Raw genomic sequence first — 18191 nt, forward strand, 5'->3', positions numbered from 1 at the left:
ATGATATGATTATATGAGAACTATTTTAACCACATGCAATAATATTTCTTTGAGTCAAGGGTGAGACTTACAGTCTTTCAGCTCCATGAAGGAATCCTGGAGCCGAAAGACTGTAAGATTACCCAAGATATCTGAGAAACAATTTTTGTTTCTATTACAGGCTAAAAATTCATATTTAACAATTTACCACTAGATGATTTGTAAGTATGCCTCATAAGATAATACCATGGAGCATATTATCCTTTTCAAACACAGTTAAGTCTATTTGGCAAATACAAAATTTTTTAATGTGAAGTTTTCCTAAAGCTGAACATCAGAGAAAAAATTATTTTTCCCTGTGAAAAATATTACATATATTCAATATATAAAGAAACTGGCTTTGTATTTATCCTGTTTAAAGGAGGAAAATGATCACTTTTTGCAGCAGCTTTGGCTTGTATTTTCCAGATTCTGATGAGAAGCTGGAAATCCACAGTATGACTAAACCTTATGCTTTGTCTCTGGGTATTACTGGGAAGAGAATGAAAAAGACACTTCTGCAACGAGGTGAACCATATTTATTTACTAAAATGGCATTTTTATTATATATGCAATAAAAGTGAAAACATGGTAGAGAAAACATTTCATGTTCTCATTGATCTTTCAGATGAACTGGCAGTTGCAAGGATAAAAAATTCTCAAGAATACCAAGCTTTACATGTTGGTATTTGGAATGCTCAGAAATAGAGTTTAGCAGGCCAATCCCCTATGACGTGAATAGCTCGAGTGGCTCAAAACTAGGAGGTGCAAATCTATTCATATATACTACTAAGAAGTCCTAAGAGGAGATTCACTTTTACATAGGCTGTAAATCAGGGCCTAATTAGCTAACAGGACAATAGTCAACAAGCTAAATCAAAAAAGGCAAAGATTAGGTTATTACCATTATTAGTAGAACAAGCCAAAAAGAAATCCCATTTTGAGGTAATTCACTGGTTTTTGCAAATATCTATTTAATCTCAGTTATATCCCACTCTCCTTAGCCATCCATATGGGGAAATCTTTACATAGCTGGCTTTGTTGTCATCACAGATTCATCCTGTCTCTGACACAATCATTAGATCCACTTAGAATCAAGAGTTCTGAGACTTCCCTAGTGGTCCAGTGGCTAAGACTTCACACTCCCAATGCAGGGGGCCCTGAGTTTGAGGTCAGAAAATTAGACCCCACATGCCGCAACTAAGAGTTTGAATGCTACAGCAAACACTGGAGATCTCATATGCCGTAAGTAAGACCTGGCACAGCCAAATGCATACATACATAAATATATTTTTAAAAAGAGACTCAAGAGCTCCTACCAAGCCAGATGAGTTCTCATGATATTAAATAATTCTTATCAGGCTAGACATGGCAGAGGATTTTCTGCTGAATTTTCACTGAGTTTTACTATCATTTCTATCGTATAGGCCTATCCCCAAAAGGCAATCCTTAGACTCATCTCATCAAATCTCAGCACATTAGTGCTGGAGGGGCATTAAAGATCAGTCCAATAACTTTATTTGACAGGGGAGAGAAACTGAGTCCTGGAGAGTGGGGTGTTCTAGTCACAGCCATGAGTCAGTTGAGGCCAGAACCCAGGAAAGACTGGAGTCTTTGACTTCTTAGAACTCCAAAGATCTAAAAGGTTTCCCCATAACACACAGCTTGAGAATCACATGTGAACTTTTTAGTCTCACTGAAATGAGACTACATGACACACACTCAGAGAGATAGGTTAATCTTGGCTGTGATACTGGTATGCTAGGTATGTAGAGACTCATTTATCTGTTGCATGTTTGGTGTGATCCTTTTCCCCACGATTCCAAGATCATTGGTCCAGGTCACTGTGACCTGTCACTTTCTTGCATTCCCTAGCCTTAGTCAGTCATTTCCTTGCATGCTACTACCTACCATGAGAACTAGAAGGAAGAATGCTAATAGAATAGCAAAAAACTCATCTCAACTGCCAAACAACTACACAGTTCTGCTGATGAAGTGGGGCTATTATCTTCATTAAATTAAGTCAAAAGAACTCATGGGGTAAGGTCTCTGCTTATCCTAATACAGGGCTACAATACAAAGTAGTATCTTGCATGTGGAATAAACACAGATATATAGCAAATGAGCAAAGCAACATTACTGTAATATTCATCTCAACATTTTCCTTAAAATAATGATTATTATTAATTATTAATTTGGAAATATTAAAATAGAATTCTGGTAGAACTATTCAAAACCCTAAAGAATGATGCCATCAAGATGTTGTATTCAATATGTCAACAAATCTGGAAGACCCAGCAGTGGCCACAGGATTGGAAAAGATCAATCTTCATCCCAATTCCCAAGAAGGGTAATACCAAAGAATGTGCTAGCCATCAAACAACTGCACTCATCTCCCATGCTAGTAAGGTCATGCTTAAAATCTTGTAAGAACTTCCAGATGTCCAAGTTGGGTTTAGAAAAGGAAGAGGAACCAGAGATCAAATTGCCAACATTCACTGGTTCATAGAGAAAGCATGGGAATTTCGGAAAAACATCTACCTCTGTTTCATTGACTACGCTAAAGCCTTTGACTGTGTGGATCATACCAGACTGTGGAAAGCTCTTAAAAAGATGGGAACACCTGACCATCTTACCTGTCTCCTGAGAAACCTGTATGCGGGTCAGGAAGCAACAGTGAGAACCCTGTAAGGAACAACTGATTGGTTCAAGACTCAGAAAGGAGTACGACAGGGCTGTCTGCTGTCACCCTGTTTGTTTAACCTGTATGCTGAGCACATCATGAGAAATGCTGGGCTGGATGAGTTACAAGCTGGAATTAAGACAGGCAGAAGAAACAACAACCACCTCAGATATGCAGATAATACCACTCTAAAGGCAGAAAGCAAACAGGAACTAAAGAGGGTCTTGATGAGGGTGAATGAGGAGAGTGAAAGAGCTGGTTTAAAACTAAATATTAAGAAAACTAAGATCATGGTATCCAGCCCCTTTACTTCATGGCAAATAGAAGGGAAAAAGGTGGAAGTAGTGACAGATTTCCTCTTCCTAGGCTCTAAGACCACTGTGGATGGTGACCACAGCCATGAAATCAGAAGAAGATTGCTTCTTGGCAGGCAAGCTATGATAAACCTAGACAGTGTGTTAAAAACATTACTCTGCTGACAAAGGTCCTTATAGTCAAGGCTATGATCTTCCCACTGGTCACGTATAGTTGGGAGAGCTGGACCATAAAGAAGGCAGAACACCAAAGAAGTGATGCCTTCGAACTGTGGTGTTGGAGAAGAGCCCTAAAGTCCCTTGGACAGCAAGGAGATCAAACCAATCAATCTTAAGGGAAATCAATTCTGAAAACTCATCAGAAGGGCTGATGGTAAAGCTGAAGCTCCAATATTTTGGTCATTTGATATGAACAGCTAACTCACTGGAAAAGTCCCTGATGCTGGGAAAGATCGAGGGCAGAAGGAGAAGGGGGCATCAGAGGATGAGATGGCTGGATGGCATCACTGATGGGGCTGCAAAGAGTCAGACATGACAGGGTGACAGAACAGCAATTATTAATACTTAATACTAAAAAATCTGAAGCCACAAGCAAGAATTTCAGAAGCTCTCTTAGCCTCTTCCTGTTGAAAAAAATTAACAGTCCTTTCTTTCTTTGCAACACAGGTTGTGGGGGAAACAATTTATTCCCATGATGGTAATTCAAATACATGTACATAAAGTCTCACATGCTATATTTGGGTATTTCTGAGTGAACTTAATTTTGACTTAATGAGAAGGCATACATATCACTTCCCTACTTGAAACCTTTTAATACATCCTAACAAATTCAGGCTGAAACATAAATTCCTCACCAGGACCTATAAGGCCTACACAGCTTAGCTTCTGCCTACTTCTCTGTCCTCCTGTCTGGCCCCAGGTCCTCCCAAATCACCAAGACTTTCTTGCGGGGCCCGATTACACCTTGCTTCCCATCTTAGAGCATTTATACTTGATATTCCCTCTGCCTTGAAGATCCTCCCTAAGCTGGCTCACTGACTCAGTCTCTGCGAAAATGCCACTCCCATAAAGAAGCCATCCCTGACTGTCAAAGGTAGCACCTCCTCTCCCTATTAGTCATCATCTATCTGCTTTAGGTTCTAATTACACTTACTCCTCTCTGTGAACATACTGTATGTTTCTTGTCTGTCTCCCCTTCTAGAATTTAAGTCCTGTACCAACAGGGATTAAGTCTTGTTCACTGTTATACCCCCAGGTTTAGAATAGTGTCTGAAAGAAAACGCTCAATTGATATCTGGAAATAAACAATATATGAGTAAAATAGACAATGAAACTCTACACTGAAATGAGAGATCTAGGTTGAGAGAAAGTTGTGAAGTTTCACTGCCACAATAAGAGAAGGATTAACAGAGGATGGTACACAGGTTTCGGTCCACATATTTCTGAGGACTGTTTTGTTGTATTACAGACAGAATGAAAGCCCAAAAAAGGGAGGGTGGTTAATGAAGAAACTCTACCAAGGGGATGCACATGTAAAGAGATTTTCCTTAAGCAGCTCTTCATGAAAGAGGTGAGTCAGGCGTGTGCAGTTGTGACTAAGTGACAGGTGGAAGAGTGAGGACCTGTGAGAGCTCACTATTGTCTCTGAATGAGAAAAAGGCAGGTGAAATCTGGGGGAGGGGAATCAAGTTTTAGAAGAGTTGATGAGGATATGAGAAAAACTGAAGTGAGAGATTTAATTGTTCAGGGACCAGTTAGTGTGGAGTAAAGGGAGTTGCCAAAAGCAGTAGAAGGGTTTAAGAGCCTAGAGAGTGATAAGTCTCAGAAACAGTATTAAATACAGACTACAAAGTGAATATTTTAAGTCAAGGATTTAAAGCATTAAAATGTATTAAAAGGTGATATCACTGAAAATGGCAAGGTATAATAAGGTCCTCTGAAAATTCCCTTCTCCGCAAAAGCAATGAAAGAACAGACAAAATTTGTCAGAATCAACCTTTCCAGAACTCTGGAAATTAGCCAAAGGACTGTAGCCACCCCAAAATTATTTGTTCAGGACTATGCTTGAATCTTGGTAAGAAGAGCAAGCTCTGTGGCATTTTAACTTGCCTGCTCTCCACCTTCAGTACAGCCTTGAAAATCAGCAGCCTGCCAATACAGTAAACACCAGCTGCCTGATAGTCACTGCACAGGCAGAGTTCAGCTGGTGCTCCTTCAAGATGATATAACAATTAAAACATATATGCATCTAACAACAGAATGCCAAAATATTTGATGCATAAACTGACAAAACTGAGGGGAGAAACAGGCAACAAAATACCCCACCTCAATACCCCACACTTTCAACAATAGACAGAACAACTGCACTAAAGATTAACATGGAAATAAAATACTTAACACCGTAAACCAACTAGTCCTGACAGACATCTGAAGAATACCCTACCCAACAACAGCAGAATGCATTTTTCAGGTGCACATTGAACATGCTCCAGAACGATGTTTTAGAGCATAAAACAAACCTCAGTATGTTCGAAAGGACTGAAATCACACAAAGTATGTTTTCTGACCTCAGTGGAATATTGGAAATCAACAACAGAAGGACAAATTCAACATGGAAAATGACACACTCCTAAGAAATAAATCACAAGGGATTATCTTCGTGGGGAATTAGAAAATACTTTGAGGTAAATGAAAATGAAAAAAACAAACCAACATATGAAAACTTCTAGAGTGCAGCTAAAGCAGTGCTTAGAGGGAAATGTATAGCTATAAACACCTACATTAAATCAGAAAGATTTCAAATCAATATCCTAACTTCACACCTTAAAAATACAGAAAAAGAGCAAACTAAAAACAGTGCTCGTAGAAAAAAATTACTAAACATTAGACTAAAAGTAACTGACAACAGAAAAAAAATAGAGAAAATCAAAGAAATCAAGAGTTTGTTCTTTGAAAAAGACAAAGAAACCGACCAACTTTTAGCTACCCTGAATTAGAAGACGCTTACTCCTTGGAAGAAAAGTTATGACCAACCTAGATAGCATATACAAAAGCAGAGACATTACTTTGCCGACTAAGGTCCGTCTAGTCAAGCCTATGGTTTTTCCTGTGGTCATGTATGGATGTGAGAGTTGGACTGTGAAGAAGGCTGAGAGCCAAAGAATTGATGCTTTTGAACTGTGGTGTTGGAGAAGACTCTTGAGAGTCCTTTGGACTGCAAGGAGATCTAACCAGTCCATTCTGAAGGAGATCAGCCCTGGGATTTCTTTGGAAGGAATGATGCTAAAGCTGAAACTCCAGTACTTTGGCCACCTCATGAGAAGAGTTGACTCACTGGAAAAGACTTTGATGCCAGGAGGGATTAGGGGCAGGAGGAGAAGGGGACGACCGAGGATGAGATGGCTGGATGGCATCACGGACTTGATGGACGTGAGTCTGAGTGAACTCCGGGAGTTGGTGATGGACAGGGAGGCCTGGCGTGCTGCGATTCATGGGGTCACAAAGAGTCGGACATGACTGAGCGACTGAACTGAACTGAACTGAACTGAAGAAAAAAGGGATATGATTCAAATGACTAAAATCTGGAATGAAAGAGAGAACATCAATACTGACTTTACAGATATACAAATGATTATAAAGGAATACTAATTGTTTACCAACAAATTAGATAATCTAGATAAAATGAATAAACTTTCAGAAAGCCACAAACTACCAAAACTGTCTCAGGAAGAAATAGAAATGCTGAATAAACCTATAACTAGTAAAGAGATTGGTTGGTAATTTTAAAAGCTATATCACAATACTATTCAGTATTACTGGAAGCAAATTTTGACATATGTCCCAACTTGGGTGAATCTTGAGGACATCATGAAAAGTGAAACAAGCCAGTCCCCAGAAGACAAATACTGTGAGATTCCACTTAGATGAGGCATCCAGAGTAGCCCAATTCATAGAGACAAATGTAGAATGTTTGCTGCCAGGGGCTGGGAACAGGACGTAGAGAGTCATACTTTCATGGGTATAGAGCTTCAGTTTTGCAAAAGGAAAGGAGTTCTAGAGATATACAGTGTCAGTGGTTGCACAGTAATGTGAATATACTTAATGCTGTTGAACTACATACTTTAAAATGGCTAATATGGTAAATTATATACGTATTATACCACAATTAAAAAAAAAAACTTTTGGAAAAGAGAGTCTTATGCACACCATCCTGCAAATCCTACTTGGCCACATAACAATGGGCCTTGGGGCTAGAACAGTTGCTTACTAAGAGATAAAGAGGCCATATAGCCTGTGGTGGGTTTATCTCCTTGTTTTGGACCCTTTCCCTGTTTTAGGCTCAATATGTACTTCTCTGTCCTGTTTAAGCATGTGCCTCAGTGGACCTTAGGCATACCTTCAGGTTTTAGCATTTCTGACTCCAAGGGAGCGAGGTGGAGTGGGGGCTACTTTTTCTGCAACATTGATGGGTATGTGCAGGCCAACTGCCCTCCACAGACTGCCAGGAGGGACCTGCTGCTGGCCATGGGAAACTGACACCCACTACTGAAGCTGATCTTGCTCTGCCTCTCATTTTATTATGTGACTGAAGAATTGTTCAGTCCAGCGCTTGCCTGGATTGTGTTTCTCTTGGCAACTCCAGTACCAAGATGCAATGGGCAGAAGTACTAGACTTCTCCTAATAACAGACAACAGATGCCACCTGACCATAAGAACTACTCACAAACAAAACCTCAGGACCAGAGGCTTCCCCAGTGGATTACACCAAATGTTTTAAGAAAAATTAACATCAATCTTTCTAGCAAACTCTTCCAAAAAATGGAAGAGGACAGAACACCGTACACACATCCTTTGAGGACAGAAATATCTGGGTCTCAAACTCACACAGTGACATTACAAGAAAAACTACAAATCAATATCACTTAAGAATATGAATGTAAAAATCCTCAGCAACATACCAGTAAACTAAATCCAGCAACATATAAAATTGATCATACAAGATTGGTTCAATATGCAAAAATCTATTAACACACTATAACTATGGAATAAAGGACCAAAAAACACATGATCATTTCAATAGAAAAAGCACCTGACAAAATCTAATGCTGATTTATGATAAAAAATATAAAACAAACTTGGAAGAGGAGACTTCCACAACTTGATAAACGACACCTACCAAAAACCCACAGCTAATCATACTTGATGATGAAAGACTGAAAGCTTCCCCTCTAAGGAGCATCAGTGCTCATCACGGATGAAAGAGTAACAAAATATGGTACATCCATATAATGGACTAGGTGGTCATAAAAAAAGGAATGAAGTACTGATAAATGCTATAACGTGGGTGAACCTTGAGAACATTATGCTAAGTGAAAGCAGCCAGACACAATGGCCACATACTGTATGATTTCACTTATCTGAAATGTCCAAAATAGGGAAATTCATAGAGATAAAAAGTAGATTAATGGTTGCCAGGGACTAGACGGAAGAGAATATAGGAAGCGACTACTAATGCGTGGGGAGTTTATTTCTGGGGTGATAAAAACGTTTTGGAATTGGTGGTACTGGTTATACAATCCTGTGAATGTACTAAAAACCACTGAGCTGTACAAATGCACATCCTTCATTTAGAAGGATGAATTTTATGGAATTTGAACATACCATCTTAATAAATAAATTTTTTAACGTAACACAAATTGAAGAGTCAAAAAAGGATGACGGAAAGCCATAAAACAATGACATGTACTGGCTCTATGAAGGGCTCCCCAGGTGGTTCAGTGGTAAAGGACCCACGTGCCAGTGCAAGGAGACGCAGGGGATGCGGGCTTGATCCCTGGGTCAGGAAGAGCCCCTGAAGGAGGAAATGGCAATCTGCTCCAGTATTCTTGCCTGGAAACTTCCATGGACAGAGGAGCCTGGCAGGCTACATATAGTCCATGGGGTTGCAATGGTCAGAATCAACAGAGTGAGTGAGCATGCACACACTCGCTGGCTCTGTGAACTCACTTTTTCTAGCTGGACTCCTTGAAGAGTAACTGTCATACTAATATGTTTGTAAGACTTTTAATTTTTGACATCTACTATAACAAATTTAGAACACATTCTTATAGTATTAAGGTATCAATGTAGGCTCATTAAAAAGTCTTATAGGGAATGAACTAACTGTATTATTAATATAATGAGAATGCCCCAAATGAACTATATATATATCTATATATAAAATATATTTATATATATTTATATCTATATATAAAATATATTTATATATATTTGGCTGCATCCCTTGACTTGAGGGATCTGCGTTCCCCAACCAGGGACTGAACCCAGGTCACAGCAGTGAAAGCACTGAGTCCTAACCACTGGACCACCAGGGAACTCCAAATGTTGAGTTTTAATGAGCTGGACATTAAAAAATTGATATGTGAAACGTAAAGACTGCTCTGATTTCAAATGTGTAAACAATAACAATGGCGACATCATTTCACTAACAGGGAGCCAAGAAACCTGCATTTTTGCCATAATATTCAGATCAAAAAAGATTTACCAAAGTGGAAATGAATAAAAAATAAAGGAAGGAAGCAAAGGGCTAGAGTCCAAAGAAAACTAAACACATCTTGGCTAAACAGCTGTGCTAGAAAACGATTTCTTATCTTGCAATTAAGAACCGATTTCTTTCTAAAAGACATAGGACATTGGGTTAATAGATTTCTTTAAAAGAAAATCTGTTTTGGCTATTGAAACATTAAAAGAACAGAACATCTGTTTCACAAGTGAAGACAGATTGTATAGAAGAATCAAATACCAAACCACCAATTAGACTAGCATTTAATCTGTTCTATTTAAATTTTCAATAAAAGTAAATGAAACTACATTCTTGAAATTATAGCTCAACTATAAATATTTAACACTAGGAACCCTTAACATTAAGATGTTTTAGAGCATAAAGGAGGTGCTTATTAGTATATTTCAATTATTTTTAATTCTACATGATACCTGTGTCAACATCAGGTTTTAAAGTATTCTACTCTCAAAATCACTTTTAAAGTATTATAAAAGGGAAAACTCACCATCCATAAATTCAGTACATATTGAAATCCTGTTCTCCACGAAAAATGCACCATAAAACCCTATGATATATGATGAATCACACTGTAACAAAAATAAGACAAAAGCAGTTAAAAGCCTGCAAGCCAATACCACAGGCATACTTTATAAGGAAAAATAACCAAGGAAAAAAATTACCTTATAAAGAATTTCCAATTCAGACATAATTTGCTTCTGAAGTTCCAGTGTAATATCTAGTAGTATGACCTAAACATATAAAGGAATCAACATTCACACACTTATTCACCTTAAAATTAAATCTAGCCATATTCACTATGAAATATAAAAACTAAAAAACATGGTGTTTCCCCTATTCATTCCACCTTTCTCCTCTCCACCACCATAACCTCTGGTAATACAAACTGTGTCCACATCTGTCTAACACTTTGTACTGGGGGCGGTGGTACAGAAGTGATTGATGGGATCAAGGAAAAAGCCAGGTCTCAAAGGTCAGTATTAATGGCTTCAAAAGTCAGTTACGTTATAACACCCTTAATTTACACACCCTATTTTGGCTACATTGGTTATTTTGAGACGAGGAAGACCGGAGTGACCCTGAAACTATTAAAAATTAATTGTCTTGTAATTCAGATACTGGGCAAAGCAGAAGAGAATGATAAGTAAAAATAACATTTAAAGTAGATTTTTAGTTATGAGAGAAATAAGGAGTTTTAAAAATATCAGGTTTTTATACTCTTCCAATTGGGTAATCTTTCTTTGCCACAACTGTTATAAAATTGAGCTTGAAGGAACCTCAGAAATTATTTCACCTAATTCCTTTCTTTCTAAAGAGGAAGAAACCAAAGCTCTGAGGAGTCACGAGGCTCGGCAACATCAAGGCCTCTCCCTGATTCCAAGGACCACACACTTTCCAGTATGTTCCAAGGCTTTATGGTTTCCCTTAAAATATCAACCACTGAGTCAAATTCATAACACAGAAATGTACGATAATTTATAAACATACATAGAACAAATACTAGTTTATTTTGAACACTTATTTTAAGAAAGAAGACCATCAACCATTCAAATTTTACTCAGTATTTACTGTGAAGTCAATTCAAAGGGAATTGTTTTTTACTTAAAAAGAACAGTGATGATAATAAAATAACTAGACAATAGCTCTAAAGATTCATGGCAGAGTTTCTGATTCCAGACATTACTAGATAAAAACTTATTCAGGATTACCAAGGACAGTAATTATACACCATCCAACACTGATCTACATTTTGTATACAATTGCAGAATATATATATAAACACACACACACATATATATATAATCATACTGGAGGAAAAAACATAAATTTTCAATTGTAAACTGATGACAGAGCAAGGAAAGAAAAGGATAATCTCTAAAAACACAAATTTTCTAGTACTGACATCCACTGGGGGAGGGTAGAATGAGTACAAGAAGGCACAGCAGTTTCTATCAAGAGTTTGCTTTAGGGTTATTTATAAAAGCTCTCACTAAACTAGATTGTAAGTGTAAGGCAAAACTGCCAAGAAAACATTTAAACATTTCCCTCAATCAATAGTCATTTGTTACAATATTCACTTACATTTTTGCTCCTGTATAAAATTTAGCAAGAAAATTAATTCATCTAGTGTTGTTTCAATTCTATACCATATATTAGAGCTAATATTGACCCTCTGTGTCAAGTACAGGGAAGCTTCCAGCCTGAAAAATTCTGCTAAAAGGAATAAAGCATCATTTAAAGCAGTGGTGCTCAACCCTGGCCTCACATTATAATTACCTTTATATCAAGGTACTTATATACAATAAGGACACTTTAAAAAAAGCCTGATGATGCACAGGCTTTACCCAGAATAAGGGAATCAGAATCTCTGGGGGTTGGGCCCATACCTTTGCATTTTTAAAAACTTGCCAGCTGATTTGTAGCCCACAGTAAGGTTGAGAATCCCTTATTTAAAGTTTCAAAAAAATGCTGTTTATTCAGTGTGCAGTCTCACTACCAAATATCTGCATCTCCAGGCCCCCAATCAAGAAACAACATGATTCCACACAGCTAACCGAAACCTCGGAATGACCTAAAACGACCAGCCAAGAATATATTCTTTTCACAGAGAATCTTAATTAGGCTTCCATAGTCTGGAATAAAGTTGAAATTCTAGCATGATATTCAAGGAATTTTCCCAAAGTCTACCTCCAATCTGTTACTCCAGTTCCTTCTCCCCCAACTCCTTACCACAAACCCACTCTACATGTAAACCAGGTGACTGCTCCCAGCCCACATGTCCTGTGCTCTCCCCCAGTTCAGTCTCTAGTCCAGGGGCTCCCTCCACTCGAGGTGTGCTTTCTCGCTCCATTCCATAGCCACTGGCCACAAGACCTTTTCTATGCTTTAAACATAGCTTGAATGCCACCGCCACCTCCATCAGGCCGGCCCTAAGGCCTTCCACCAGACCCTCTATCTTTCTCCCATCACACGCTGCCTTTCGCATCAATGCCTTGGCTCCTAAAACCTGAAGCCCAGAGAGTACAGTGGTTCTAAGCCCGCGAAGGGCAGCAACTACGCCTTGCGCATTTTTCTCTGGTCCCCTCCCTCCGCACCCAGCGCCCAGCACACGGCCTTAAACAAGTGGTGCCCACTGAGTGATGTGGTACTCACTTCTCTAAATAAGGAGCTACTTCTAGACAGCAAGGAAATGAATTGTTTGATTTCTATAACTGAACTTAAAATCAAAGACATAAACACCAAAATGAATAAAAGTGCCACACTGGCCTAAACTGTAGCGAGTAATAGTGTATTTGTGGGACCAATCCATTGCACTCTAAAAGGCCTTGATCATTCTTGAAATTTGCTTTAATCCAGAATAGTGGAGATTCCATAATGGTAAAAAAGTGAATAAAGTAATTTCTGGGAACTTGAGAAGGAAAGTAAAATCTACCCTAAAATGGAAAAACTGGAAAAAAAGCATGAGAAATACTAAATTTTTTTTGGAAGAACAAGGAAAGTATGAACTCCGTTGAGTCTTCATGATTATTTTCTCTTCTCTTTAGGAAGAGCTCAATTTTTCAAACTGGAGAGAATTTGAACATGAAGCACTTCCTGGAGAAAGGGTTAAGTGAGAAACTGAAATACCTGAGTGCATTTCCGCTGTTCTCCACTACACCTCCAGGACAAATAAGGATGAGTTGTCAAGTTAAATATAAGCAGTCAAGTGACTGAATTATAATTTACTCTGTGCTCAATTTAAATTAGTGTGAGGCTATTAAAATATACAGTATAAATACGGCAATTCATCACAAGCTGTCATGGATGACTTCATTTATTTGCTGGAGTGGCACACGCTCCACTAAAGGGAAGGAGAGCAAAATCACAGGTCAAATTAAGCTGCTATTCTGTTTTAATTCGCTTATTTAATCTGTGGCGACATAATTGTCTTTTACAGTATGTACAACTCAGAAAGGAAATTTGGGAGGATTACAGTCAGTATACAAATGATTAATCAAATGGTCCATTTAAATGCTACTTTAAAAGCAGCAGAAACCCAAAGCAGTCAAAGAATGATAATCAGCCTGTGCTACGTACAAGGCTAAATTTCCTGTACAGTGGGTTTTTCCCAATTAGAAAATATATAGTACAAGGGAATCATTTAAGCTCTACTCTTCCAAAGATTTTATAGAATACATTAACAGTATAAAAAGGTTCTATTTGCAAAATGGCTAAGAGTATTTTTATTTGTTTTCTGCTCTACTTGTTTGCAATCGTCTTGCTTAACTACATTTCTCCCACCACTGTCACCCCCCAAAAGCTAGTTAGAAACACGTATTCAGATAGTCATCAAATAGTTATCTTTAAAATAGCACTAGTGACATTTTCAAAGTACTCTCTTTGAGGCAATTTTTTTTTCTAAATTCAGTAATATAAATTAAAAATTCAGGGTACTTCTATTATTCCCAAAGTTCAACTTGCTTTCTATAATATCTGAAGTGATATTTTCCACCTCTGAAGTCTGAAGTGGTAAACACTAATATGCTTAGACACTCCAATAACCTTTGGGCAAAAAAGTCTAAAAAATAAGAACAAAAATTAGAAATATTTTGAGTAGGAAGAGAAAAGTAACAGATTTTCAAGGACTCTCATCTAATTGATCCCACATGACATTAAAAGTATGGGTGAAAATGATCATTTGACTTGGGAAATTAAATTTCCCTCATCATTCTGTGCAGGCATCAGAGCCCTGCAGGTGATTCTGTTTAGACAATGACTGTGATTTGCCACTCTTCGCAATCCCTCTATGACACTAGACAGCCTGGTTTCACAGCTGAGGTCACTAAGAGGTTCAAGTGACATGTTTGAAGTCACACAAAAGTCAGGAGGGGTTCAGGAAAAGATCAAATGTGCTTCTAACTCTTAACCTTTCATTTCAGCCCTTAATATAAAAAATGCTAAGAAATACTCTGGGTGAGAGCAATGAACACAAAGAACACTATGGGGTATTTTGCTTGTGAACCGAACTTGCTTTTAGGATATTACTTTAAAACATGAATAAATGAACTAAAGAACAAATGAAACACTAAAGTTTATTTATTCAGTTAGTTGTTCAACAGATTATGTGTTGAACACCAAGTCATGACATGGCGTGCTCTGTATTACACTCTGTATGCAAGGTTCTACATTAATCAATGACTAAGACAAGAAGATAACAAGACCTGTTCCCCACTTTCAAAGAGACTTCAGTGTACTAGGGGAAAATGTAACATGCATACTATTAGAACACCAGAAGTCACCATGTGATGACACCCATAAGGACACATTCAGAGAATCCTAGAGAGGTCTGAAGGAGAAGGTGGTAAGTGATAGATCTACCAGATGTGACAGGATCTATTCAAGTCAGCTCAAGGAGGAGCAAGCTTCGGAGCTGACCCGTGACAGACGTCGAGGGTTTGGACAGGTTGGAGACACTGGTGGAGGCATTCTAATTAGAAAGAAATACGTGAATAAAAGTATTGAAGTAAGAAAGTACTTGGGTTCAGATAAGGCAATGAGTTCAACTTAAAAGCAGCACAGAATTCAGACACATAAGATAATGCTTTAGAAGTAGGCTGAGGACGTATTGTACACGATCTTGAGTTCCATCCCATAGAGCTTTTAGTTTACTTGGAAGTAATGCAGAGCCTTTGAAGACTTTTGAGAAGGGAAGAAATGTGCTATGCTTTAAGAAGCCAAATCCCAAAGTAGTGAACAGAAATACAAAACAGAGGTTAACAGCATGGACTTGATTGAGGCAAGACTTCCCTGGATTCAAAGCTTGTTTCCATTACTTATTAGGTGCAGGACTAAGCTATTTAAGTATTCTGTGCCTCAGCTTCTGCATCTGTAAAATGAGGATCCATAACACTAATAAATGCAAAAGGTCACGGTGAGCTTTAAACATGGAAAATGTACGTAGAATGCTTAGCAGAGTTTTTTGTTGTTTAGTTCCTAAGTCTTGTCTGACTCTTTTGTGACTCCATGGACTGTAGCTGACCAGGCTCCTCTGTTCACGGGATTCTCCAGGAAAGAACACTAGAATGCGCTGCCATTTCCTTGCCCGGGGTGGGGCAAGGGGTGGGTCTTCCTGACCCAGGGATTGAACCTGGGTCTCCTGCATTGGCAAGTGGATTCTTTATCAGTCACCAGAGTAGACACTTGCTTGTGTGTGGGTGTGTGCTCAGATGCTCATTTGTGTCTCACTCTTTGCAATTCCATGGACTGTAGCCTGCCGGGTTCCTCTGTCCATGGAATTCTCCAGGCAAGAATATTGGAACAGGTTTCCATTTCATACCCCAGGGGATCTTACCTACCCAATGCATCTCCAGCAGATTATTTACCACTATACCACCTGGGAAGCCCAGACACCTGCTTAGTATAGTACTACTGGATAGTACTATCTATTGGACTTCTGTAGCTTCTATTTTCAAGAGAACAATTTAAAAGCTGGTCAAGAGACATGTCTGCCAAGAGGCAAAAATAAGTGTATGGATTAGCACAGTGATAAGAAAGGGAAAGATACTAAAAATAAATAAATAAATAAATAAATAACAACAAAACAGAAAAAATCAACAGGCTTCCAGAAATTAGACATCAGCTAAAACAGGACAGTGATCTCTGAGAGATAGAAAACCAAAGAGATGAGTCCTATGACCAGCTTAGTGACTAGACAAGAGTTTTTAGTACCCATGTAGGGAGGGGATTCTAGGGGAGCTCAACCACCTCCCTAAGCTGAGAGAACTGGGAGTTCTGAGGAGGCCAAGGCAACTAGAATTCACTGGAAGAAGAGCAAAAGGAGGCAGTTGCAGAAAGCTGCAGAGGGCACCTGGAGTCTTCAGGTGAGTAATGATTAGCACATGGATGTCAGGAAACTACATGAGGCCAGGGAAAGAACCCCAAGAAAGAACCAGAAGAAACGATCTCCAGACCTTCAGACCTCACACTAGGCAGAGATTGTGTTCCCACCAGGAAGGATGAAAACCCTATATTTGCCAAAGTATCAGGACAGAGTATTCAGAAGACTACTGAATACTTGACTGAAGACTTCAGTCAACTCGGGAAAGTTAGCTCTAGACTAAACACTGGAAAATTCTGAAAGAGATGGGAATATCAGACCACTTGACCTGCCTCTTGAGAAATCTGTATGCAGGTCAGGAAGCAACAGTTAGAACTGGACATGGAACAACAGACTGGTTCCAAACAGGAAAAGGAAAAGGCTATATATTGTCACCCTGCTTATTTAACTTATATGCAGAGTACATCATGAGAAAACGCTGGGCTGGATGAAGCACAAGCTGGAATCAAGATTGCCGGGAGAAATATCAATAACCTCAGATACGCAGATGACACCACCCTTATGGCAGAAAGTGAAGAAGAACTAAAGAGCCTCTTGATGAACGTGAAAGAAGAGAGTGAAAAAGTTGGCTTAAAGCTCAACAATCAGAAAACTAAGATCATGGCATCCGGTCCCATCAGTTCAGTTCAGTTCAGTTGCTCAGTGGTGTCTGACTCTTTGCGACCCCGTGGACCGCAGCATGTCAGGCCTCCCTGTCCATCACCAACTCCCGGAGTCCACCCAAACCCATGTCCATTGAGTCGGTGATGCCCTTCAACTATCTCATCCTCTGTCACCCACTTCCCCTCCTGCCCTCAATCTTTCCCAGCATCAGGGTCTTTTCCAATGAGTCAGCTCTTTGCATCAGGTGGCCAAAGTATTGGAGTTTCAGCTTCAACATCAGTCCTTCTGATGAACACCCAGGACTGATCTCCTTTAGGATGGACTGGTTGGATCTCCTTGCAGTCCAAGGGACTCTCAAGAGTCTTCTCCAACACCACAGTTCAAAAACATCAATTCTTCAGCACTCAGCTTTCTTTATAGTCCAACTCTCACATCCATACATGACTACTGGAAAAACCATAGCCTTGACTAGATGGACCTTTGTTGAGAAAGTAATGTCTCTGCTTTTTAATATGCTATCTAGGTTGGTCATAACGTTCCTTCCAAGGAGTAAGTGTCTTTTCATTTCATGGCTGCAATCACCATCTGCAGTGATTTTGGAGCCCCCCAAAATAAAGTTTCCACTGTTTCCACTGTTTCCACTATTTCCCTATCTGTTTGCCATGAAGTGATGGGGCCAGATGCCATGATCTTAGTTTTCTGAATGTTGAGCTTTAAGCCAACTTTTTCACTCTCCTCTTTCACTTTCATCAAGAGGCTCTTTAGTTCTTCACTTTCTGCCACATCACTTCATCACCTGTGTGATGGTTAGGGTCTCTCAGAATGCCATAAAGAAGGGAGGCAGACATCATAGGCTTTATGTTGTACACTACTGGGGCTGAGGGATGCCAAGATAGTGATGCATCAGGTCTGGAGTTCAACTTCTCGACTCCAGTGGCCAGGTGAAAGGTACAGTGAAGAAGGAGTTATGAAAGTCTAAGTATGAGGTATGTGAGCCTGATACAAGGCAAAGGCCATGAGGATGAGAACAGAAAGAAAGCGGCACATGGACCCATTTCAGGGGAAACTGCTGACAGGACAGGGTGACTTACGGGATGTGGCAGATGAAAGAAAGAA

General features: G+C 39.1%; 1 protein-coding gene across 2 annotated transcripts in view; it reads right to left on the bottom strand.

The window, feature by feature from the left end:
* The window catches only part of MAP2K5 (mitogen-activated protein kinase kinase 5), a 262257-nt gene that overhangs the window by 158246 nt on the left and 85820 nt on the right, over positions 1-18191 (bottom strand). For both annotated transcript variants that reach the window (XM_005685146.3, XM_005685145.3), the window contains exons 10-11: positions 10258-10326; positions 10083-10164 (exon numbers count right to left, since the gene is read on the bottom strand). In XM_005685146.3, coding sequence (XP_005685203.1) covers positions 10083-10164; positions 10258-10326 — 151 coding nt within the window. The remainder of the gene's footprint in view (positions 1-10082; positions 10165-10257; positions 10327-18191) is intronic.

The sequence above is a fragment of the Capra hircus genome, chromosome 10 (genome assembly GCF_001704415.2).
Source record: "Capra hircus breed San Clemente chromosome 10, ASM170441v1, whole genome shotgun sequence".
NCBI lineage: Eukaryota > Metazoa > Chordata > Mammalia > Artiodactyla > Bovidae > Capra > Capra hircus.